Genomic DNA, 27,490 nt, shown 5'->3' on the forward strand with positions numbered 1-27,490 from the left:
GTGGAATGAAAGTTCATTGTAGTATGTGTGTAAAATACCCTTTATTTCCATGACAATTGCTCACAAAAAAGGACAAAAATAAATCATGGGTACTGTAATATGAATGACAGTTTTGGTTATGGAGATAACCAAGTCCATAACAGTGGGTGAAACAGTGTAGTGTAACTGAGTTGTTCTAACATTGGACAAGTTCCTTGAAAAGAGAGGAGCTGAACCCATTCTCATAGCCAGGTTAGCATGTGTCTTTGTTGGATTCAGAATGTACAAATCCCTCAAGTGAGGAAGTTGACAAATCCACCACAGAATCCATCTCAAATTCTTACAGTCTGTTGACTGTCTCAGTAGGCAACAGCATGGGAGTTATCAATGACAGTCTCATTGACTTCTGTCACCCTCATGAAGTCAAGAGTGAACTGACAAAGTAGTCCTGTCCCAAACATTGGATTGTGATCTTTTTATTGATACACAAGTCAATCAAGATTTTACCACTATGAATAGCTGTGATATGTATCTATCCCTAGTTAAAGCACTGTAAAGCTATAATTCATCAATCAGTACATGAGGGGCACACACAAGGATGGTGGACATGCCACCAAAAGACAGGAGGGGGCCATTGCAGCTGATGCGAGGTGGACCGAAATCTGTAAAAGTAGGGAAAGGACAAGGAGGAGGATTGTGTACTATCACATTGAATTCTGGGAGAACACAGATCATTGCCTCTCCAGCTCCCACTCTGCTTGCATTCTCCAGCACCACATGTGACACTGCACTGTATTGGTTGCTGCAGATGCTGCTACCCAAAGTGTGGTCTATCAATAACCTTAATTTGACCTAACCACTTCTAGCCTGAAATACAGGCTGACTCAGGCATGTAATTCATGAGAAAGTGTACAGAGTACAGCCAATAATACTGAACATGTAAGAAAATTTTAAATTATCAATAATTTGCCAATAAATAACTCCTGTTAAGCCTCCAAGTGGGTGGTGACCTGTATAGGAGTGACTGGACATACAGTGTGTCTACAAAGTCCTACTATCATTTCATACAATCATAACTTGGGAATTTTTAGAGGTAGACAATTATGTTTTGTTGTAAAACATTTAATAAGAATTTTCTAATTTTTTATCTATTATGCCAGAATTTGAATATATGCTGCAATCATTCGTAGAACATAAAGGTGATATTAGCGTTCTGGCCAAGTGTGGGTCAGCATTAGAGCGTCAACATTTTTTATTGCTTCATTGATTTGTGCATGAAAGGTAGCATTGTCATTGACTGGTGCTGTGTACATGCGATTCTTGACAGAACCCAATGAAAAGATGTCTAATGGCATAAAATCGGAAGAGTGATGGAACCATCACAACCCTTCCACCTCTTGTAAATTGTGTCACTCGGCACATCCTGCACACTCAAACTCAAATGTGGCAGTGCACCATGGTGCTGGAAGATGAACAATGGCTGCAGCTCTGTGATTTGTGGTAGCAGGAACTGTTCAAGCATGTCCAGGTAACATTTCCCATTGTGGTTTTCACTTTGAAGAAAAATGGGCTTGTTACCCTATCGTGCATTAGGCCTTAACAGACATTAAGCTCTGGGCTATCATGGATGTGTTCACTTGTAGCTTGGATATTTGCAGCACCAGATTATAATGTCATGGTGATTCATATCTCCAGAAATACGGAACATTGCTTCATATGAAAATGGGCATTTAATCAAGTAGTCGTTGTCAGCATCTGTGGTTGCCAGCATGGGATACGTGGATGTGTACAATAGACATTTATTTAATTTCAGTGCTTGGACCATATGCACTTTCTACGCAGAAACCCAGAACCACTTACGTAACGTTGTATGGATAGTTGATAGTGCTTCCTGCAATTTTTGGGATGTACAATGAATTGACTTCTTGGAACTACATTAAAATGCAGCCTGCACTTTGTTAACACATGCTTGGGACACAGAGTGATGTCCACTTTCAAGAATGTCTTTGAACTGTCTGTCTCTCTAAAACTTTTTAACCACTGCATTATGCTTATTTTTGCCTGTGATACTCTCCCATACTAGTGTTGTTAATTCCGCAGTTCCAGTGTCACAGATTAGAATTCTACGTACCAGATGATGCGTTGTGCCATCTCCTAGTGTGTCGCCATTTTGATGCACTCCAAGACAAATCTACAACAAAGGAAAAAAATGAAAAAAAAATCTTTGAAAGCTGTAAATGTTTTATGACAAACCATGGTTGTCTTTCTCTAATAGTTTTGTAGTGATAATTTTTTTTTAAATGATAGCAAGGCATTATCGACACATTGTATTTTGTACTTTCTGGTAGTGATTTGTCCTTTAGTTTTTGATGAAGCCCACAGAGTCAAGAAATTGCTCTTACCATCCTACATATATTTTTAAAGTAAAAAAGGCACTGTTAAAAATGACACTTCAAGCACTGCCACAATCTAAAATGTCCGTATCACTAATGTATTAATTGCATTGTTAGGTATTCAAATAAGGAGTGTTTTACCTACATAGGAAATAAGTTTGTGCAATAGACCTTCCCCCAGCTCTGGTTCTATACTCCAGTGAATATTGATACTACAATTACAAATACATCCAAACTCTGCAAACCACTGTGAGAGACGGTATTTTGCTATTGTACCTTTTATTAAGGCTTCTTCTTATTCCATTAATGTATGGATTGTAGGAAGAGTGACGGTTTAAATGCCTCTGTGCATGCTATAATTAATCTGATCTTCTAGTCGCAGTCTTCTACAGGAGCGAATTTTAGGGGGTTGTGTTATATTCCTAGGTTTGTCATTTAAAGCTGGTTCTTGACGCTTTGTTAGTAGACATCCTTGGGATAGTTTGTGTCTATCTTCCAGTTAAGTTCTTTCAGCAGCTCAATGACATTCTCTCATAAGTCAAACAAACCTGTGACTACTCATGATGCTCTTTTCCGTATACATTCATATCCCATGTTAGTCCTATTTGGTATGGGTCCCACACACTTGAGCTGTAGTGTAGGATGGGTGCACTAGTATTTTGTAAGGAATGTGCTTTGTAGACTGATTGCATTTCCCTAGTATTCTACCATTGAATGAAGTCTTCTGCCTGCTTTACCTACATGAACCTATGTGATTTTTACATTTCTGAAAATTTAAAGCAAATTGCCACTCTTTGCAGCTCTTCAAAATCCTGTCAGCAGCTTTGTTAGACATTACATCAGTATAAATAACTGTATCAGCTGCAAAAAGTGTGAGGTTACTGTTGATATTGTCTGCAATGTCATTAATATATAACATGAACATTAATTGTCCCAATACGCTTCCCTGTGGCACACCCCAAGTTACTTCTGCTTCTGTTGATGACTCTCCTTCCTACAAAAAAATCCACAGTTCAATCACAAATTTTGCTGGATACCACATACACGTATGATCATACATTTTATAATGAGTGTAGGTGTGATACTGTGTCAAATGCTTTTCAGAAATCTAGATATACTGCATTTACCCGACAGCCTTGATCTGTAGCTTTCAGGATGTCATGTGGAAAAAGTGAGAATTGAGATTCACATAATTGATGTTTTCCGAATCCATGCTGGTTGGCATGGAAGAAGTCATTCTGTTAGAGATAACTCTTTATCTTTGAGCTTAAGAATGTGTTCTAAGTCTCTACAAAAAATGGATGTCAAAGAAGTTGGGTAGTAGTTTTGTGAATCATTTCTGCTACCATTCTTATAGACTGTGTGACCTATCCATTCTTTTTAACTTATGGGAATGGTTTATTGTTCAAGGATGTATGGTAAATTGTGGTTAAAAGATGGGTTAACTCGGACACAGATTTGATGCAGAATCTGACAGGGATTCTATTGGGTGCTGAAGCTTTGTTCAGTTTTAGCGATTTCAGTTGTTGCTCAACACAACTGACACTAATAACTATATCATTCATTTTTGTGTGGTGTGAGAATTAAATTGGTTCAATATGCTTTGATTTTCATTTGTAAAGGAAAATTTAAAACTAGAGTTCATTGTTTCTACTTTCACTTTGCTACCCTCAATTTCAGTTCCTGTCTCGTCCATGCATGTGTGGGCACTAAAGTGGGTACCACTAACAGCCTTTATGCATGGACAGAAACTACAGCAAGTGTCAGCAATCTTTTGGTATCTGTGGACTGCATTGTAATATTCTTATTATCATTTTTGCTCCATGTTTCTGATTCAATAAATTAGAGGTGTTGAATAATGATCAAATTAAAATGCAACTTTTTTAGCCTTTATAGCTCTGTAGAAGAGAGAATTCACATGTAAGTGTTAGAGTTATTACAATTTATAGAAAAAAATCAAACTGGACTTGGAAGTTTGGAATGAAAGTTTGTTTGTATTGTTTGGTAGATTAAATTTTAATTACATGTTCCTTGAAGTATTATTCTGATCTGCCATTACCTAAGCATAGTGGAGTCAAGAAAAAGTTATGTTCTTGAATCTGAGTGAATATGCAAAAGAAAATGAACAGATTTTGAAATTTGTTTCCCTACAAAAGGTGATGAATGCAGATCTCTGTGCTAAAAACGATTTGTGATCTTTTGTTGAACATGATATGGTATTGGGACATGAAGCACAAAAATGATTACAGAGTTTCCTGTGTGAAAATATTGATTTAAAAATGCACCTTAATGTATTCAACAGAGAACTGAGCACTGGAAAAGTAAATGAAATCACAAAGAAAGTTGAGCAATACCAGAAAATGAGATCTGTAAAGAAATATTAATTGATTGTGAAACAGTTTCAAACCATTTAAATAAGGCTATGTAGTCTTAGCTTGATTCCACGTGATCAGACTGTAGCTCAAAATTCTGTGTACAAAAAATAGCTGAAGCAGAACAAAGTTGCACAATTATTAAACTGTTCACTACAGATAACAAAATTTGGCCATTTATGACAATTACACAAGTAAAAGATGGTAACTGAAGTAATGTGTTGCTATGTGAATAGAGACAGACCCATTCGTAATCTCTCTTCTTGTATTCCTTCAATAGACACTCATTTCCTCCACAAATTAAATTAAGTGACCTATTCGTATGATGCACATTCTTCATTAAATATATATCGTGCTTACATATTCTGTTTTCTTTTTGTAAGAAGTGTTTGGCCAAAACTTTGTTATTTTGGAAACCTGAAACAAATATTTCATCTTTAACTATATGTACTAAGGTAATCACTGCTCATTTTAGTACTTCAAATACAGTAGTAATAGCGATACAGTTGCTAAGCAGTTGGTGAAAAGATACAGCTGTCCAAAGAACTGATGTTTGTATAGATTCCTTATCGATAGGCAAAGACCCTGTCTATAGGCCTGTGGTTATAGGTGCAGTTAAAGTAACATCCATCCCTAACAACACACGTTTCGATGGAAATACATTTATTAAACACTGTATAACTAGACACAATATGGCAGAAAATGTTACAGCACCTGAGAAAGCTGGCATCAGATTGATTCAAGGAAAGTTGTTCATAGATAAAACACACTTTTCACTTATCGATAGTCACCACAGCTTTTAGTCATGTCACTGTGCAGACCATGACAGAACTTATGTCTGTGTGCGGCACTATATGTGACAAAGAAAACACCACTCAATTGTCAACTTTGAAATGCACTGACTGCTCTGGAACTACTGGCTCCCATTTCTAACTGGCTGTTCTGAACAGTGTCATCTTGTATGATGACCTAGAGTGCTGCACAAAGTGACTTAACAAGCTACATGCAGCTCACTGATTACTGACTGAAGAACCAAAGTATTTAGACCAAATGACAATATCTTAAACTGATGGAACTGTCCTTTAAACAGAAATATGGTGCATTTTTGTGGTTCTGGATGGAGTGGTGCTTGCCAGCACATAGTTTTCAGCTCCATGCCACTAATGTGTTTAAAGTTACTAGTAATTCTCCCATGGGCCAATCCTGTTTCAGTACCCTGCGTCAGAGCAACCTTGCATCCACAGTTGGCTCCCAAGGTAACAGAACCAAAAAGTAGAAATACAATTCAAATACGTTGACATGAAAGTATGGTACCACATCATCTTGTAAGAGTGTACTGATGTATCTTCTTTTCTTGTTTCTTGATCCCGGCTTCTTGAGATCGCTTGTGAAGAGTTTAGTAGTGGCGTGGGACAAGCTGTTGTGGGTGAATTCGTTTCTGACTAATAATCTGTCCAGTTGATGTGAAATAATGATGTACGATAGAAGTGTTCAGATAAACCTTATTACACTTCCACAAGATTTTAAGAATTCCACCTGGCACAGTTTATCCTAGAATTGGAAGTTGATTGCTCTGTTTTAATTATGAAATGCCCGTTCAGTTGTATTGGCATTTATTACTGGTTGTGATGTGAACTGCTGCTTGGCAGTGTTGGTGAGTATTGAAAATCTACTTGCAATTAATGTTCATTTATCAATAAGAATAGTGTTCATCAGTGAAATGCAATATCAATGTAGTTACACAACAATTGGTAATTTAACTTTTGAAACCACTGGTTTATTGGCATTTCTGGAAAAGAACACTCTTATACTCTCATTCAATCAGCAAATTCCATGTAAGAGTTTGTATGTGTAATGGGACTTATTATGTCACAAATCGTTCTGATGAATGAATTGATTTGCATTACAGTGTTGCTAAGCAATGTGATCAACAAGGTGATGTTTGTCCTAATTAAAACAGAACCTTGATATTTTGAATAAATTTTCAGTTCATTTTTATCAAAAATCAGTATTTGTCTCAAAAAGTAATTTCAAACTTCGTGTATTAAGTCCAAGCACGTTTGCAATTATTATACACAATTTAATGGAGAGCTTAATCATGCACTAGCGTGTAACGTGTTTCAAATCGAGCGCACAGGCTTCAATTTTCCCTGATGGGCTAAATGACTTTTTGTAATAATGTGATGTGTCTATCTCACGTAAAGTCTAAATGAAACTGGATTTGTCTCTATTTGGCTCAAAATCACAAAATGAAATTCACCTCACAGGTCAGCGAACTGTACATGCGCACTTTTAGCACTCTAAGTGGTAACTCGTTTAAGAGTAAATGCCGCACATAAATTCACACTTTTTACAAGCATACAAAAATCAAAACACCTTTATATTAAACAGATAAATTACCTCATGCAATTACTAATTAAACATTTCCTATTCTAAATAAACTTCAAGAACTTTTATTTTGTAATCAATAAAATTTTATCCCTTGAATGAAACTATTAGTCTGTTAAAACGGATTCAGATTACTGTCACGTCATGTCTGGATGATGACATCGCGAATTATTACTTGCTTGGAATGAACGAAATACCTGAACTGAAAAATACTATCAGGTGAGTAATTTATGGACTTTTATGACAAATTTGGTATCCCTTGCATCGCTACTGATGAACCAACATTTCAGCCACTGTCGCCTTGGCTGAAACATTGGATCATCAGTAATAATGTTTCACAATATGGCTTGGTACCATACCCAGTAAACTTTCATATCAGCTAACGCTGGCCATGGACACCTACAAAATTATACAGTTCAAATAATTCAGTCAGTTAAAATCATTGAGCCACAGACGTGAAGAAGAACTATAAAAAATTAGATTCTTGGAAAGTGATATTTTCTACACGTGAGCAATGGGGGGATAATATTAGAAGCAAACCACCATAGATGTTGAGGGTAGCCTTTCATACACAGCTAACTGAAGTCTTGGGAATGGCTACAGCCTTGTTGCAGCCTTGAATTGACTGCATTGGACTGCATGGAGACCATGTAAGAAAATGTAGAGAATACTTTCACCACAGTGCCTTAATTAGGGGGCCAGAAAAATAGAGATGCAGGCAGTTCAAGGGACCCAAAACTGCTGGAGAGCCCACAGAGAAATCACTTGCTGCTGTTGCAATCGTGGCAAGAAATGGCAAAATGTTTGCCCCCTCCCTCTATGTATTCCTGGCCAGTATTTGTGTTGATGAGCAAGGCTCTTCATTTCATGCCACAATGACTGTGGTGCGGTAGTGATGCGTGCAGGGTCAAAGCACTAGGGAAATCACGACTTCAAGCTGGAAGTCATTATGCCAAGGAACATTGCAGAGTGAGTAATGAATGTGGAGGGCTGAGTTAACTTTTTTAGGTAAGTGATCTGGCTGCCCTTGATGAAAAAAAAAGTGCCACAGAGGTGTCAGATCTCCAATCATATTTGCATGTTGGCCTTTTCCGGTGTTTGATAATGGCATCTTCTAAGAGAAAGGACTCATTACTGTAAATGACATGTCAATAGGTAAAACTTCAACCCTTTAAGCCGTACAGTTAACCGAAGTGTACATATTATTGCTAGTATTTCCCTTTCAGTATGCAAATAATGATGTTGCATTGCCATCTGTGTCTTTGTCATGCAAGCTGCTGACTATGTTGGAAAAGATAGATTGCTACTTACTGTACAGAAGACACATTAAGTTGCAGACAGGTGCAATTAAAAACACTTACATAAAGCTTTTGGCCACAGTCTTCATCAGCAAAAGAGAAACACACACCATTCATAAACAAAAGCAACTATACCTCATGCACACATGACCACCAACTCCTGCAGGTCAGCCCGGGATACATCTATCACTTGGGATGCAAGCAGCTTAGCTGGAGGGGCTGGGAATGGAAGGGGTGGGGAGGGGAAGGGCAATGGCAAGGGGAAGGGGAAGGGATAGTAGTGTACAGATGGGGGGCTGAGAAGAACACTGTCTAGGGACTAGAATGCCAGCAGGCGTAGTGTCTGGAGGTTGTGGATCAGGTAGGTGTGGAAAAAAGGAGCGAAAAAGGAGAGGAAGGGAAAGATGTGTGGGTGGTTGGCAGTGGGTGGCAAACAGAGCTTGGAGACTAGAATGGGAAAGAGATGATAGGGCAGAGGGGGTAGAAACTGTTGGGTGGAGGGTATGTATACAGTTTGTTACCTTAGGCTGAGGCTGGGTTAATTACGGGAGTGGAGAAAGTGTTGTAAGGATAACTACCATCTGCACAGTTCAGAAAAGCTGGTGGTGGAGGGGAGGATCCAGACCTGAGCCATCTGGGTCCTCCCCTCCACCATCAGCTTTTCTGAAATGCTCATCCTCCATGTTCGATATTGGGAAATTCCTGCAGCAGGCCGGACGTAATTGTGTATCCGCACTGAAGAAGGTGAATTCGTTGCCCACCAACACGAATCAATCACATGAATGCAGAGTGTCTGTTCTTCTGACATACCCGAAAGAACAGACAAAACGCATTCATATAATTTCCATTTAAGCTTCCCGACCATCTTTGTTACGCTTGGTGAGCCGTGTGGGGCTTGTGTTGATGCCGTTCATAGCTTCGCATCTTGTAATTGTGATAGTGGCGTCTCGTTTTCTTAGTGTGTTCACTGGCGCCACTATGTTTGCTCGCCTTGTCTGTCCGTGAGTTGCAACAGCAGCGCTTATCGATAGCGCGTACTGTGGTACCATCTTTGGAACGGCCTCTAGTATTTCTGGGTCGTCATGTGTCGAGCAAGAGAGTTGGGACTGCCAGTACTCGCCCAACCACTGGAGACACACATGCACTGTCCGATAGAATGATGTGGTCGCAAGAGTGTACGATCACGTCAAGGACCGGATTCAGCGAGTTTTAGTTGAATGGGCCGTCATGTTCTAGTAGTGCAACTTTCACCTGTTTGTCCGCCCGTCGAAGTGACCTCATGGCAATAAGTTGTCAGTCGTCGATTTATACTGGGATCTTTCCCGTGACGTGTCTTTAAATTGTGGATATCTGCAACTTAACATGTCTTCTTTACGCTATGTAGCAATCTCTCTTTTTCCTACATCGTTGATATTCCTACCTGGAGTTCCATTGTTTCATGTAAGCTGTCGGATGCTTATAAGTTATTAGATGCTCTGAACCATCATTCCTGCGATGATAGTATCACTGAAGTGAATTAACCCATATTGTGAATGATGAGAAAGTTGTGCTGTGCGTAAGATATCTTTTCTGCTTTAAAACATTATGGATTTACATGAATAATGGAAACCACAATAGTTTATGGAACATTGCAGCAAAATAGCTCAAGTGAGTTTGTCTCTAGATAAAGCAATCGACCTCTGCAAACACACATTAGTATTAACATTAAAGACATAATGAAATATGTGCTGGAAGGAATAGTTTATTGGACATCAGCCATGAATTATTGTACTCAGTTACATTTTTTGTGCTTATTATTTATCAAAAAATATAATTATCAATGAAAATAGTAAATTTTTGAAAATATAATGTATATTTGTAGATAAAAAGTCTACTCACCAGGCGGTGGCAGGAGAACGCACAAATAAAGATATTGAAATTTGCAAGCTTTTGGAGCCAGTGCCTCCTTCTTCTGGCACAAGGTTTGAAGGGGAAGGAAGAGGAATGAAGGAAAAGGATTGGTGAGCTGTAGGAAATGGGGAGAGTTCGGAAAGCTCACCTGGAACCACAGGTCAGAGGAGACTTACCAGACAGGATGAGAAGGAAAGACTGATTGTTGGGGACTACACCAGCCAGGATTTGAAAACCTGAGAGCTTAAAGGTGGAAGATAGGATAATATGCAAAACAGAGATTATTGATGAAACATCATGTATGAGTTAATAAGAATGGAAAGCTAAGTGCAATGTATGTGATAGAAATGGGAGGGGCAGCAAAAAATAGATACGTGAAAAAATGAAAGTTGTGAGAACTAAAAGGTAGTGAAGAAAGGAATAGTTACTGTGAACAAATGCTAAGACCAAAGAAATTAATGTAAATTACCAGGGGGGTTGGCAAGAATCAAGGTCCTGTTGTAACGCCAGTTCCCACATGTGGAGTTCTGAGAAACTGATGTTCAAATGGCTCTGAGCACTATGGGACTTAACAGCTATGGTCATCAGTCCCCTAGAACTTAGATCTAACTAACCTAAGGACATCACACAACACCCAGTCATCACGAGGCAGAGAAAATCCCTGACCCCGCTGGGAATCGAACCCAGGAACCCGGGTGTGGGAAGCGAGAACGCTACCGCACGACCAACTGATGTCTGGGGGAAAATCCAGATGGCACATGTGGTGAAATGGGCACCAAGATCATGGCTGTCATGTTGTAAAGCATATTCTGCAATTGCATATTTTGTGTTGCCAGTATACATCCTCTGCTGGTTTCAAATCACACACTGAACTTATATCTTCCTTAGTTGATCAACACATGCACCCTACAGTCCAAAGACTTCCCTCCAATATGAAAAACACCAACAATTTCCTAGTTTGACTGAAATCTGTGCATGCCCCACCCCCACCACACACCTTGCTTGTCACAGTTGATGCCACCTCCCTCTATACCAACATCCACCATGTACTTGGTCTGTCTGCTAGTGAAAATTTTCTCAAGCAGCACCCACCTGATTCCAAACCTATGTTCCCCTTTTGCTCACTTTTATAAACTTTATACTAACCACCAACTACTACTTTACCTTTGAGGGTCAGACATAAAAACAGGTCAAGGGCAAAGCCAAGGGATCCAGGATGGTTTCTTTCTATGCAACCCTTTCCATGGGTCACTTGGAGGTGGCTTTACTGTGATCCATAAGCCTTCATTCCCTGGTTTGATTTAGATATATTGATGACATCTTTGCCATATGGACTCATGGTGAAGCTGACCTGTGTAAGTTCTTGGAATCTCTAAATACATTCTCCCAATTAAATTTCATATGGTCCTATCCCATATACCACACCACTTTCCTTGACATTGACCTCATCCTCACTGAGGTTCAGCTACACTCTTCTCTTTTCATTAAGCCTACTAACAAATAACTGTACTTACATTTTGATTGTTTCCATCCTTTCCAAGTCAAATATTCCCTCCCATACAGCTTTCATATTCAAGATAAACGCAATGTTTTGTTGGTGATCTCTGTCTTGGGTATTATCCTATCTTCCACAGTCTTTATACTCTCAGATTTTCAAATATCATTGGGTGCAGTCCTAAAGTACCAGTCTTTTCGTCTCATCCTGTCTGGTAAGTCTCCCACGACTCAGGGTTCTGGGTGACTTCCCAAGCACTCCCCACGTCCTACACCTCATCAGTCCAATTCCTTCACCCTTCATTCTTCCCCTTCAACCTTCCTGCCAGAAGAAGGGCACACTGTCTCCGAATGCTTGCAGATTTCAATATATTTATATGTGTGTTCGCCTGCTGCTGCCTGGTGAGTAGATTTTTTTATCTATCCAATTACAGAAAATGATTAATGGAAAATCTCATATAAAGATGTGAAACAAATACTAACAAAGAGATAGAGGGGCTGGCCAGTACTTACCTCAGCTCAGTACAGCCGATAGATACACATAACAGAACAGAAAATTTACATTCCTAGCTTTCGGAACTCTGTTCCTTCATCAGGGAGGAAAGAGGGGAAAAAAGGGAAGAAGTTAAAGTGGATTCAGTTACTCACAACCCAGGTTATGAAGCAACAGGGAAAGGTAAACAGGGAGGGTAGCAAGAATGGAGGCATGGTTGTCAGAGGGAAGCCAAAGATATTCTACTGTTAAGTACTGTGCCAGCTTCAAACCAAAGAGGATGCATACAGAAGTAAAGGGGTATATAGTATAAAGATAAACACAACTATGTAGGATGAAAAGATGCGTGAATGGCTAAGGAGGAGAGGGAAAAAGGAGAAGACTGAAGGGTAAATGGAAGTGAGGTTGGTTAACGTAGGTTCAGTCCAAGGGGATGGCGGGATGAAAGGATGTGTTGGACTGCAAGTTCCCGTCTCCGCAGTTCCGAGGGACTGGTGCTGGGTGGGAGAAGCCAAATGGCATGTACATTGTAGCAGGTTCCTAAGTCCCTAGAATTATGCTGGACGGCATGCTCCGCTAATGGGTATTGGACATCTCCTAGGCAGACAGTTTGTCTGTGCCAGTTCATGCGCTCAGCCAGTTTAGTTGTTGTCATACCGATGTAAAAGGCTGTGCAGTGCAGGCATATCAGCTGATAAATGACATGTGTTGTTTCACATGTGGCCCTACCTTGAATTGTGTATGTTTTACCAGTAACGGGGCTGTAGTATGTCGTTGTGGGGGGATGCATGAGGCAGGTTTTGCAGCGGGGTCAGTTACAGGGGTAGGAACTGCTGGGTAGAGAAGGTGGTCTGGGAATATTGTAGGGTTTGAATAGGATGTTACGGAGGTTAGGGGGGCGGCGAAAGGCAACTCTGGGTGGTGTGCGGAGAATATTGTCAAGGGATGATCTCATTTCAGGGCTTGACTTGAGAAAGTCATATCCCTGGCGGAGTAATTTGTTGATGTATTCGAGGCCAGTATAATATTGGGTGACAGGGGGATGCTTCTGTGTGGCCTGGGGGTAGGAACATTGTTGTTGGACGGGGAGGAATGTATTGCTTGGGAGATCTGTTTGTGGACAAGGTCTGCAGGATAGTTGCGGGAGAGGAAAGCACTGGTCAGGTTATTGGTGTAATTGTTGAGGGATTTGCCACTGGAGCAGATACGTTTGCCATGAATACCTAGGCTGTAGGGAAGGGAGTGTTTTATGTGGAATGGATGGCAGCTATCAAAGTAAAGGTACTGTTGTTTGTTTGTGGGTTTGATGTGGACAAAGGTGTGGATGTGAGCTTCAACAAGATGAAGGTCAACATCTAGGAAGGTGGCTTGGGTTTTGGAGAAGGACCAGGTGAAATTCAGATTCGAAAAGAAGTTGAGGTTATGGAGGAAATTAAGGAGTGTTTCTTCACCGTGTGTCCAGACCACAAAGAAGTCATCTATAAACCTATACCAGGCCAGGGGAAGCAGCTGTTGGGTCTCCAGGAAAGCCTCCTCCATGCAGCCCATGAAGAGGTTGGCATAGGACATAGGGCGGAGCCATCCTGGTTCCCATGGCCATTCCCATGCTTTGTTTGTAGGTCTAGCCTTCAAAAGTGAAGTAATTATGGGTGAGGATGAAGTTGATAAGTGTGATAAGGAACGAGGTTTTTGGAAGATCTTCAGGTGGGCGCTGGGAGAGGTAGTGTTCAAGGGCAGAGAGACTGTGGGTATGTGGGATGTTTGTATAAAGGGATGTAGCATCTATGGTAACAAGAATGGTTTAAGGTGGGAGGGGAGTGGGAATGGATTTGAGGCGTTCTAGGAAGTGGTTTGTGTCTTTGATGTAGGATGGGAGTCTGCAGGTGATAGGATGGAGGTGATGGTCTACCAGAGCTGAGATACGTTCTGTTGGGGCTTTGAAGCCTGCCACAATTGGATGGACAGGATGTTTCTCTTTGTGGATTTTGGGTAATAGGTAGAAGGTAGGGGTACGTGGCTCAGGTGGAGTGAGTTGGTGTATGGAAGCCATTGTGAGGCCGTGTGAGGGACCTTGGATTTTTAGGATTTTCTGCAGCTCCGTCTGGCTGGAGGGAATGGGATCCTGGGTAACAGCTATGTAGGTTGAGGTGTCGGAGAGTTGACGCAGTCCTTCTGCCACGTACTCCACACGGTCAAGTACCACAGTTGTGGAGCCTTTATCCGCCGGGAGGATGACAGTAGAACACTACCTCTCCCAACGCCCACCTGAAGATCTTCCAAAAACCTCATTCCGTATGACACTTATGAACTTCATCATCACCCATAATTACTTCACTTTTGAAGGCCAGACCTAAAAACAAAGCAGGGGAATGGCCATGGGAACCAGGATGGCTCCGTCCTATGCCAACCTCTTCATGGGCCGCATGGAGGAGGCTTTCCTGGAAACCCAACAGCTGCTTCCCCTGGCCTGGTATAGGTTTATAGACGACTTCTTTGTGGTCTGGACTCATGGTGAAGAAACACTCCTTAATTTCCTCCATAACCTCAACACCTTTTCGAATCTGAATTTCACCTGGTCCTTCTCCAAAACCCAAGCCACCTTCCTAGATGTTGACCTTCATCTTGTTGAAGCTCACATCCACACCTCTGTCCACATCAAACCCACAAACAAACAACAGTACCTTCACTTTGATAGCTGCCATCCATTCCACATAAAACACTCCCTTCCCTACAGCCTAGGTATTCGTGGCAAACGTATCTGCTCCAGTGGCAAATCCCTCAACAATTACACCAATAACCTGACCAGTGCTTTCCTCTCCCGCAACTATCCTGCAGACCTTGTCCACAAACAGATCTCCCGAGCAATACATTCCTCCCCGTCCAACAACAATGTTCCTACCCCCAGACCACACAGAAGCATCCTCCTTGTCACCCAATATTATCCTGGCCTCGAATACATCAACAAATTACTCCGCCAGGGATATGACTTTCTCAAGTCAAGCCCTGAAATGAGATCATCCCTTGACAATATTCTCCCCACACCACCCAGAGTTGCCTTTCGCCGCCCCCCCTAACCTCCGTAACATCCTATTCAAACCCTACAATATTCCCAGACCACCTTCTCTACTCAGCGGTTCCTACCCCTGTAACCGACCCCGCTGCAAAACGTGCCCCATGCATCCCCCCCCCCCCACAACCACCTACTCCAGCCCCGCTAGTGGTAAAACATACACAACTCAAGGCAGGGCCACATGTGAAACAACACATGTCATTTATCAGCTGACATGCCTGCACTGCACAGCCTTTTACATCGATATCACAACAACTGAACTGGCTGAGCGCATGAACTGGCACAGACAAACTGTCTGCCTAGGAGATGTCCAATACCCAGTAGCGCAGCATGCCGTCCAGCATAATTCTAGGGACTTAGGAACCTGCTACAATGTACATGTCATATGGCTTCTCCCACCCAACACCAGTCCCTCAGAACTGCGGAGATGGGAACTTGCAATCCAACACATCCTTTCATCCCGCCATCCCCCTGGACTGGACCTAAGTTAACCAACCGCACTCCCATTTACTCTTCAGTCTTCTCCTTTTCCCCTCTTCTCCTTAGCCATTCACACATCTTTTCATCCTACAGAGTTGTGTTTATCTTTACACTATATACCTCTTTACTTCTGTATGCATCCTCTTTGGTTTGAAGCTGGCACAGTACTTAACAGTAGAATATCTTTGGCTTCCCTCTGACAACCATGCCTCCATTCTTGCTAGCCTCCCTGTTTACTTTTCCTTGTTGCTTCATAACCCGGGTTGTGAGTAAGTGAATCCACTTTCCCTGCTTCCCTTTTTTCCCCTCTCTCCTCCCTGATGAAGGAACAAAGTTCCGAAAGCTAGGAATGTAAATTTTCTGTTCTGTTATGTGTATCTATCGGCTGTACTGAGCAGAGGTAAGTACTGGCCTGCCCATCTATCTCTTTGTTAGTATCAATTACAGAAAATATTATTTGTTGCACTAAAATGAACAACAGAACATTGTTTCTTCTCAGAGAGTTTAATAAAAAATCTGTATAAGAAGTATACTTTCAAATAGAGGTAATAAATGTTTTCTTGATCAATGATCCAAGTACAGGGCTATTACAAATGATTGAAGCGATTTCATAAATTCACTGTAGCTCCATTCATTGACATATGGTCACGACACACTACAGATACGTAGAAAAACTCATAAAGTTTTGTTTGGCTGAAGCTGCACTTCAGGTTTCTGCTGCCAAAGTGCTCGAGAGGGCAGTGAGACAAAATGGCAACAGTAGCCGAGAAAGCGTATGTCGTGCTTGAAATGCACTCACATCAGTCAGTCATAACAGTGCAACGACACTTCAGGACAAAGTTCAACAAAGATCCACCAACTGCTAACTCCATTCGGCATTGGTATGCGCAGTTTAAAGCTTCTGGATGCCTCTGTAAAGGGAAATCAACGGGTCGGCCTGCAGTGACCGAAGAAACGGTTGAACACGTGCGGGCAAGTTTCACGCGTAGCCCGCGGAAGTCGACAAATAAAGCAAGCAGGGAGCTAAACGTACCACAGCCGACGGTTTGGAAAATCTTACGGAAAAGGCTAAAGCAGAAGCCTTACCGTTTACAATTGCTACAAGCCCTGACACCCGATAACAAAGTCAAACGCTTTGAATTTTCGGCGGAGTTGCAACAGCTCATGGAAGAGGATGCGTTCAGTGCAAAACTTGTTTTCAGTGATGAAGCAACATTTTTTCTTAATGGTGAAGTGAACAGACACAATGTGCGAATCTGGGTGGTAGAGAATCCTCACGCATTCGTGCAGCAAATTCGCAATTCACCAAAAGTTAACGTGTTTTGTGCAATCTCACGGTTTAAAGTTTACGGCCCCTTTTTCTTCTGCAAAAAAAAAACATTACAGGACACTTGTATCTGGACATGCTGGTAAATTGGCTCATGCCACAACTGGAGACCGACAGCGCTGACTTCATCTTTCAACAGGATGGTGCTCCACCGCACTTCCATCATGATGTTCGGCATTTCTTAAACAGGAGATTGGAAAACCGATGGATCGGTCGCGGTGGAGATCATGATCAGCAATTCATGTAATGGCCTCCACGCTCTCCTGACTTAACCCCATGCGATTTCTTTCTGGGGGGTTATGTGAAAGATTCAGTGTTTAAACCTCCTCTACCAAGAAACGTGCTAGAACTGTGAGCTCGCATCAACGATGCTTTCGAACTCATTGATGGGGACATGCTGCGCCGAGTGTGGGAGGAACTTGATTATTGGCTTGATGTCTGCCAAATCACTAAAGGGGCACATATCGAACATTTGTGAATGCCTAAAAAAACTTTTTGAGTTTTTGTATGTGTGCAAAGCATTGTGAAAATATCTCAAATAATAAAGTTATTGTGGAGCTGTGAAATCGCTTCAATCATTTGTAATAACCCTGTATATTTTGAATATCTGTCATTATGTAATTTACACATGTATGTACATTGTTCCTTTATGTCTTCAGCTTAAACCTGCAAAACCTGATTTTTACTGTAGCTCACATTCCATTATTAATGTATGTATGTATTTATTTATTTATTTTTCAGGGGTATAGAATGGACAAACTTAACAAGCTTTTTGACACACGCATACACCACTCCAAGTGGGTCATCCAATACTGTACGCAATGAGCTTTTCCTTACAGACACACTGACAGGAAACTCCATTTCACTTCGGAATGATAAAGGAAGTACAGAAACACCAATAGACATTGTTAAAGTATCTCCACTAAAGTAAGTTTGCATTAATACAATACTACTATTTTATCATTTGTCATTTTATGTTTACACTATGTTTTATGTCTGTGCAGGCAGTACTTCATTGTGATTCTGAAAGATGGTCCATTTGAGCTGTGGGACTTAAGAAATCTATGCATGCTTCGCACAATGCCAAAGAAATTTCCAACTGTAACTGCTTTGGTGAGTATGGTTGGTTTTGTCATGCAGTAGTACACCAGGACTTCTGCTGAGCAATTCCTTTTTCTGCGTAGCTATTTCAAGTTTATATTTTCTGCAAATTACATTTTGATGCTTGTCTAATTAGTGGTTGTGTGGTGTCGTCCATCATAGATTTCCTGTTGATGCAAGTAGATTGACATTTTAAATAAAGGCACATAAAAGTTGACACACTTATTTCCTATAGTGAGCTACAATCACTGAGTGTCTATTACTAAATAAATGTATGACTTGTTTTTCAGGAGTGGTCACCTGTTCACAACCTGAAGTCATTAAAAAAGAAATTAGCACATATAGAAGAAAAAGAGCAAACTGAACCTACAAATTTAGCAAGTGGTCCAGGTAATCAATCACAGCATATATTTTGTTGTACCTGATAGTCATTTATGTGAATCACCACTTCAGAAAAGAAATATTTCCAAAAAGAACAGATCACAAACTGGTTATAACATTTTATAGATCGTGGCGAAACTTCCGACAAACAACTGGTAGCAAGAGAACATTTTGTCTTCAGTGATTCTGACAGCCAGCTGTACCATTTTTCTGTGGAAGGCAATGGTGTCAGAGATGGAATTAAAATACCCCCCGAGGTACTTGTACATGCTCTAAGCATTGATTATTTTAAGTTGATTAACTGCTGCTAATTTGTCACTGCAACAAGAGAACTGTTACTGTAATGGCTGCTGTATTTTATCTTAGTATATATGCTGTTTTTCAGAATTATGTAGAGTAAGCAGCAGAGAAATTACCTGCTTAATTGTTCACTGGTAGGGAAGTCAAATGCTGGTTAGTTGAAATACATGGGATGCTTATTCTGATCTGTATGATATTACTTGTGGCAATTTTCAACTATTGTAAAGAAAATGCCTGACTGTTGTCCTTCCCTTCTGCTCCCTTATTAATGGCATATGTTGTTGAAATGTTCTGTGCACTCTGTTAAGAAAAAGATTCACCACAAAGAAATAATTTGAATGGCATGGAAATTGGTAGATGTGATGTACATATACAGACAACAAGTGATTACAGTTTCAGCAAAAATAGATGATTTATTCAGGAGAAAGAGCTTCACAGATTTAGAAAGTTAGAAACGTATTGGCCCACCTCTGGCCCTTATGTAAGCAGTTATTTGGGTTGGCATAGAGTGATGAGTTGTTGGATGTCCTGCTGAGAGATGTCATGCCAAATTCTGTCCAGTTGGAGTTAGATCATCAAAATCGTGAGCTGGTTGTACGGCTCTGCCCATAATGCTCCAAACATTCTCAATTGGGGAGAGATCCGGCAACTTGCTGGCTAAGGTAGGGTTTGGCAAGCATGAAGACAAGCACTAGAAATTCTACGCATTTTGGGATGGGCATTATTGCTGAACTATAAGCCCTGGTTGATTTTCCATGAAGGGCAACAAATCAAGGCATAGAATATTGTTGATGTACCACTGTGCTGTAATAGTTCCATGGATGACAACTAGCCCCGCGGAGTGGCCGTGCAACTAGACGCGCCATATCATGGATTGCGTGGCCCCTCCTGCTGAAGGTTCGAGTCCCTCAGGCATGGGTGTGTGTGTTGTTCTTAGCATAAGTTAGTTTAAGTAGAGTGTAAATCTAGGGATCAATCACCTCAGCAGCTTGGTCCCTTAGGAATTCACACACTTTTTTTTAATGCAACTAAAGGGGTCCTGCTATGAAGTGAAATGACACCACAGACCCTCCGTCCTGGTCTCCGTGCCATATGGTGAGCGACAGTCGCGTTGGTATTCCACTGTTGTCTGGGTCATATCCAGACATTTCATCGCTAGTTGTTCGGACTCAGTTCAAAGACAGGACTCATCACTGAATCCAATTGTACTCCAGTCAATGAGATTTCAGGCCAAAGACTTGCCTGGAGATGATTCAGGCAGCAGTCGTATACCAACCTGAATGTTGCCAACCATATCACCTGACATCCAGGAATGATGATCTGGGATGCCATTTCTTTTTATAGCAGGACCTCTTTGGTTGTCTTCTGTGGCATCCTTACAGTGTAGCAGTATGTCAATGATATGCTACGCCCTGTTTTTTTGCTCTTCCTGCCAAGCCATCCTGAGCTTACATTTCAACATGACAATGGTCGTGAGGGTTTCTACGGCTTGTCTTCATGCTTACCAAACTCCATTTTGGCCATCAAGTTTGCTAGATCTGTCCCAAACTGAGAATGTTTGGAGCATTACAGGGAGGGTCCTCCAATGAGCATGAGATTTTGAAGCTCTAATGCGCCAGCTGGACGAAGCTTGGCACGATATGCCACTGGAGGACATCCATCAACTTTGTCTATCAGAGCGTGCACGTGAACACAAACACTCAAGCAAACGCAACTCACACATACACATGACCACAGTATGTGGCAGCTGAAGCCACACTATGAGCAGCAGCAGCAGTGCATGATAGGAGAGGCAACTGTGTGGGGGTAAGGAGGAGGCTGGGGCAGGGAGGGTTGGGGATGGCAGAGTATGAGTGGTGGACAGTGAGTGCTGCTGGGGAGCATGCAGGGACAAAGTGGAGAGAGGTTAGGGCAAGTAGGTGCAGTCAGGAGCTTAGACGGAGAGCGGGGCAGAGATGGTGGGGGGGGGGGGGGGGGGTAGTGGAAAAGGAGAGAAGTAAAAAGTGCGTAGGTGGAATAGAGGGCTGTGTAGTGCCGGAATGGGAACAGGTAGGGGACTGATGGGTGAGGACAATGACTAATGAAGGTGAAGACCAGGAAGGTTATGGGAACGTAGGGTATATTGCAGGGAGGGTTCCCACCTCCGCTATTCAGAAATGCTGGTGTTGGTGGGAAGGATCCATATGGCACAGGCTGTGAAGCAATCATTGAAATGAACTATGTCATGTTGGTTGGCATGCTCAGCAGCAGGGTGGTCCAGTTATTTCTTGGCCACAGTTTGTTGGTGGTCATTCATGTGGACAGACAGCTTGTTGCTTGTCATGCATACATAGAATGCAGCATGGTGGTTGTGCTTAGTTTGTAGATCAGATGGCTGGTTTCACATGTGGTCCTGCCTTTGATGGATAGGTGATGTTTGTGACTGAACTGGAGTAGATGGTGGTGGGAGGATGTATGGGACAGGTCTTGCATCTAGGTCATATTACAGGGATATGAGCCATGAGGTTGTGTAGGGACAGACGAGTACATTGTGTAGGTTCGGCGGATGGTGGAATATCATTGTGGGAGGGGTGGGAAGGAAAGTGGGCAGGAGATTTCTCATTTCAGGACACGACAAGAGGTAGTTCAGGGTGTATACGACCCAGGACAACCGGGAGATCCGAGAAAAACCCGGGAAATTTTTCATCCGGGGAAAAACCCGGGAATTTTTTACAATTCCGGGAATTTTTCATTGTTTTAGTTTTAAGTTAAATTTTTTTGGTTTTGAGTGGTAAGAACCAATACTCTAACAAAGGATATTACTGTACCCCGCTACTGCAGAATAACATTGCAGCAACGAAACATGAATGAGAGAGGGAAAAAAAAAAAAACGTAAAAAAGACGTAAGTTGCAAAGGAAATGCGCCATATACAACAACAAAACACAGTGCTCATACAAGCAACTGCCAACAGCAAAATGTGTGAAAGGCTTTTGGAAGACTATGCAGTGCTTCATAACAACAAATTGCCTCCGGTGAGAGTGACGTGACAACTGTTTAAATGAGATTCCTTTGAGCAGTTGCGGGCGGGCTCTTGTGCATGCGTAGTTGAGTCGCACATGAGTAGTACTTTCTCCCGCTTCTGGTTACAGAAGTGTGGCTGGGCGCCACTACCTAATATTGCCCCGGTTCGGAAATATACAGGTAGTAAATCCGGGCCTGATGCGCAGAGCAGTCGGAGGTGAGGTGGGGAGATAGGTCGTCTCCACGTGACCTGTGTTTATGTTCAGTATTTTTGTTGTTTCCTCTTCGTTTATTGCTCTCACGTTAAATGATAAAACGGATTTTTGTGACCGGGAGATATCAAATGAATTAAAATACGTTCGCATAATTACTGAAGGCTAAAATATGTTATTAGTTTCAGATATTATTTCCACATTCCTGACAGTCAAGCATTAATCTCCTTGCAGAACAATGAAGTTATCTTTGTCGGTTTGCTAATGAGATTTGGCTTTCATTAATCTTTCCTGCTGAGGCAGTCAGTTTATTTGAAATGAACTGTTGAATTTCACACTGTTGGCTGGTTTCAACTGTTCACTGATTTCAAGTGCACGTGTGACATTATGCCATAATAAAGAACCAAACATGAGATAATACAATACTGGTACTCCAAAAAAATTTACATCCGTATCTAGACACACGAATGTGCACTTTAAGACGAATTACGCATTTTACGAAATTTCGATGCTCTTGAAGTATACTTTGATGTCTTGTTTCTTTTACGACATAATGTAAGATCTTTTAATGTTTTACATGTACAAACATATGGCCTTCCTGCGTCATCGCGCGGTGATGCCTGTTATCTGGCGCTCTCTTGCAACTGCTGAAACGAACTTATTTCTAACGGGTAGTGGGAAAATATTGCGAATGATGGTTTGAAGAACGTTACATTCATTAAAAGCAAATTTCCTTTTACGCAAGAATGTACTATGTGCAAGAATGTACTATGAATTTCTTAAATAACAAAGCGTTTGACCCTCATTTAAAAATCAACTCTTTGGGGGCGGCCATTTAGAAGAATTTCGAGCCCAGAAGATCAGACATTTACGTCGTTATTAAAAATTTTACTGGCACATTTGTATAATGTATCTTAAAGTGTATCACGCGCAGAAAAGATCAACATTATATGTGGAAGCTTAGCTTCTCTTCCAGCTCATTAATCTTCGAGACCAATATTGTATGTGAATGCTATGTATATCAATTTAAACCATTAACTTTTCTTATTTGTGTTTTCGCACTACTGAAGAGTGATCTTGCTATTGGCTGACTATATCACGTGTCCTATGCTGTCATCAGCTGGCGACATCACATGACATGAGTTATGAGTAGCTTACAGAAGCCCATCGAAATCTCGATTTCAATGCTTCAGAAAGTAACATGCGGTATTTGGTGGAATTCGAATTTATACCTTCGTAATACGAAAATATGCAGCGTACATATTGCTGCACCTCAAAGATGTTTCAAAACGTGTTTTTTTCCCCCGCCTGAGTTTCGTTTTCTAAAGTGGCGGGAAATTCTACGTCGGTATATAAAACTATAAACATTCAAAGGATTGATGAGTTTTATAGTACCAAAGAATAGTATACGGTGACTTAACACGGAAAAAGTGTATTTTCGCCCTGGAGAAAATTTATTTTTAACCGGGAAATCCGGGAAAAATCCGGGAATTTTTTTTCCTTGTCCACGTAGACACCCTGTAGTTGAAACCCTGCCAGAGAATGTAATTCAGTTTCTCCAGTCCTGGATGGTACTAAGTTAAAAGGGAAAACTCCTCTGTGGGCGGACTGTGAGCCGTTAAAAGGTGGTGGGTGACTTGTAAGATAAGGCGTGGGAGATTTATTTTTGTACAAGGTTGGGAGGATAATTACGGTCTGTAAAGGCCTCAGTGAGACCCTCAGTATATTTTGAGAGAGATCCCTTGTCACTGTAGATGCAACGACCACATGTGGCTAGGCTATATGGAGGGACTTCTTGGTATGGAGTGGGTGGCAGCTGTCGAAGTGGAGGTATTGCTGGTGGTTAGTAGGTTCAATGTGGACAGAGGTAGCAATGTAGTCATCTTTGAGGTGGAGGTAAACATCTAGAAAGGTGGCTTGTTGGGTTGAGTAGGAGCAGATGAAGCGAACGGGTGAGCAGCTGTTGAGGAATGTGGATAGGGTGTCCTCACCCTTGATCCAGATCGCAAAAATGTCATCAGTGAATCTAAACCAGGTGAGGGGTTTAGGATTCTGGGTGTTTAGGAAGGATTTCTCTAGTTGGCCCATGAGTAGGTTGGCATAGGATGTGTAATAGGCCTAGATGCAAGACCTGCCCCATACATCCTCCCACCACCACCACCTACTCCAGTCCGGTCACAAACAGCTCCTACCCCATCAAAGACAGAGCTACATTTGAAACCAGTCACGTGATCTACAAGCGAAGCTGCAACCACCACGGTGCATTGTATGTGGGCATGACAACCAACAAGCTCTCTGTCTGCATGAATGGTCACCAACAAACTGTGGCCGAGAAACAATTGGACCACCCTGTTGCTGAGCACACTGCCTAACACAGTCTTTATTTCAATGACTGCTTCACAGCCTGTGCCATGTGGATCCTTCCCACCAACACCAGCTTTTCTGAATTGCGCAGGTGGGAACCCTCCCTGCAATGTATCCTGCGATCCCATAACTCTCCTGGCCTCAACCTTCACTCGTCATTGTCCTCACCCATCAGCCCTTTCCCTGTTCCCATTCCAGCACTACACAGCCTTCTATTCAACCCACGCAGTTTCTACTTCTCTCCTTTTCTGCTATCCCCTCCCCACCTCTCCATCTAAACTTGACTGCACCAAGCTGCCATACCCTCTCTCCACCTGGTCCCTGCACGTTCCCCGGCAGCACTCATCATCCTCCACCCCTACCCTGCTGTACCTACCCCTCCTCACCCCAGACTCTTCCTTACCCCCACTCAGTTGCCTCTCCCATCATGATCTGCTGCTGCTCATAGTGTGGCTTCAGGTGCCACAGACTGTGGTCATGGTGTGTGTGTGTGTGTGTGTGTGTGTGTGTGTGTGTGTGTGTGTGTGTGTGTGTGTGTCATCCATTTTTGACAAAGACCTTGTTGGTTGAAAGCTTATTTTGTGACAGTCTTTTTGTTGTGCCTGTCTGCAACTCAGCATCTCTGCTATATCATGAGTAGCAACTATCCTTTTGATAATATTGTTACTTTCCATCCTGGATCTTCCATTGTTTGATAATTAGGGTTTGCATCTTGAACCATAAAGATTTTACGTGCTTATCATCCAATATTTAACACACTAACTCATTTGTAGAGTAATCAGATATGTGAAGCTGTTTGACATGTGGCAGTTCATTTCTGTAAAGAATTGAAGGTGGATGGGTACTGATCAATTCTAATGGATCACACAAATGTTTTTACAGTAGTTCAGTGGCCTTTAGTGAAGAGCCACTGCAGCATATTTTCCTCAGTAACACTGAAAAGCTGTGCAGTCAAGACATCTCCTACTCTTCCTTATTACACAAGAGGGGTGAAGGGAAAAGGACTGGAGAGGTTTGGGAAAAGGGATACAGATCAGAAGTCACCCAGAACTGCAGGTCAGGAGAGACTTGCCGGATGGGATGAGAAGGAAAGACTGATTGTTGGGGATGATTTGTGTGTGTGTGTGTGTGTGTGTGTGTGTGTGTGTGTGTGTGTGTGTGTGTGTGTGTGTTTTTCTCCTGCCACCACTTACTAAGTAGATTTTCTTTTTCATACAATCACATTATATCATCAAAAATTGATTATTGCCATTGTATTAGCGCATTTGGAGCTATATTTGGGGAGACGAGAGTTTAAATCCTCAACTGATCATCCAGATGTAAATTTTCCACGATTTTCCTAAGTTACTTAAGGCAACTGCCAGAATGGTTTCTTTGAAAGGGCATGGTTGATTTCCTTCACCTATCCGAGCTTGTGCTCCATCTCTCAGACTTTGTCATTACAGGAAGTTAAACTCTAATCTTCCTTCCATACAGATACTGAGAATGTGTTACAACAATATTAATAGAAAGGTATTGACAACAGGAAAACAGTTCTGGCAGGTTAAAGAGGCATGCCACTGCTAGTATACATACAGTTATGTAAGTTATTACGTTGTCTTGAGATAGGTTTGAGAGGTTTGGGTTTGAATGGTAAGTAATTTGCAGAGCAACTGTGTCATATCTACTGCTGTTTTGTTACACGTGCTTAATGTCCAAGAAATAATCCCCTCTTTAATATGGACATCAAAACACCAATGTCATCTTAACAAGTGTTTCATAATTTGAAGAAAATTATCTTCAAAACATGTCAATGCTTTGGAATATCATGATGAGTGTCCCCTGCCGGTTCCAAAACTTCATTGTGTTTTTATTTTGTGTGTATGTGTTGTGTTTAAATCAATAGTACACTGTTCTGTCCTTGTGGCCTAACAAACTAGAGTTTTTGTATAATGGCCATTACATGTCTGACTGGCATGTTCTGAGGGAGAGAGTGTGACCATTCTGCTTTGAGATCAGAACAAAAGGGTGATCAGTTATTTTGCATCTGACTACAAAATTTGCAGATTTGTAATGAAAATGTCATTTCTGTTTGATATTTCATTTCCGGAAAGCATGTGGATATTTCAGGAAACAAGTGTCTTGGGGAAAAGAAATTTTGTTTTATTGTGCCATGAGCATTGATCAGTAAGGAAGCATTCTTGTTAACTAGAGGTTGCTGTTTAGCAGCACAGTTTGTGTTTTAATATAGTTTGTAAAAAAGAAACTCCTGTAGGTCTGCTAATTTGTGTGCAGTTGGGATCTCCAGAGTTTAGATTTACTGCTACATAAACTAGTCTACCAGGTTTGGAGATGCTATTTTGTTGCTTGCATGTACGTAGCATTTTTCTGTGTTGAAGACATTGCTGCAATACAGATTCTAACTCAGCAGTATTTTGTCAAATTTAGTGATTGCTAAATTGACACCAGTGGCTTAGACAGGAGAACATATTTGCAAGATGTAAACCCCTGCCAAGTATGGGCCTTTGTGGATAAACCTATCTGAGATGTCAGTGTTCAATGTTTCTTGCTAATCAAAAGACCCCTTTCTTTTCTGAAGCTGTTTTGAGACTGATGCAGTTAGTTGGTATATTCCAGCCAAAATTTCTGTCTCTTTTTTTTTTTTTTTTTTTAACAAATCAGAGGTTCTCTAATGGGGAGTAACTTAAGGAACTAGACTTGTAAGATGGGGTGTGACTGGAATCTTTCTCTGTTCCAGTGTGGACACAATTATTTGTGAGATCCACATTATAGAAGAGATTCCATAAACCAAGTTAGTTTGGGATGTGTAGTAGGCTTGATGCTTCTGATGGAAAATGTGTGGGCATTGGGATAACAAATATTTCAGTCCCTGCAATAGTGTTAAAACTTCGCTTGATTGCCAGCTGAAGTTCTGTTGTGGTAATGCGTGTGCATGGGAAGTGGTCGT

At 41.5% G+C, this 27,490-nt stretch overlaps 1 protein-coding gene across 2 annotated transcripts in view; it reads left to right on the forward strand.

Annotated features, from left to right (window-relative positions):
* Positions 1–27,490, forward strand: part of LOC124713568 (WD repeat-containing protein 11-like) — a 202,574-nt gene that overhangs the window by 114,180 nt on the left and 60,904 nt on the right. For both annotated transcript variants that reach the window (XM_047242957.1, XM_047242956.1), the window contains exons 12-15: positions 17,926–18,111; positions 18,189–18,297; positions 18,576–18,675; positions 18,793–18,923. In XM_047242957.1, coding sequence (XP_047098913.1) covers positions 17,926–18,111; positions 18,189–18,297; positions 18,576–18,675; positions 18,793–18,923 — 526 coding nt within the window. The remainder of the gene's footprint in view (positions 1–17,925; positions 18,112–18,188; positions 18,298–18,575; positions 18,676–18,792; positions 18,924–27,490) is intronic.

Source organism: Schistocerca piceifrons, chromosome 1 (assembly GCF_021461385.2).
Source record: "Schistocerca piceifrons isolate TAMUIC-IGC-003096 chromosome 1, iqSchPice1.1, whole genome shotgun sequence".
Lineage (NCBI taxonomy): Eukaryota > Metazoa > Arthropoda > Insecta > Orthoptera > Acrididae > Schistocerca > Schistocerca piceifrons.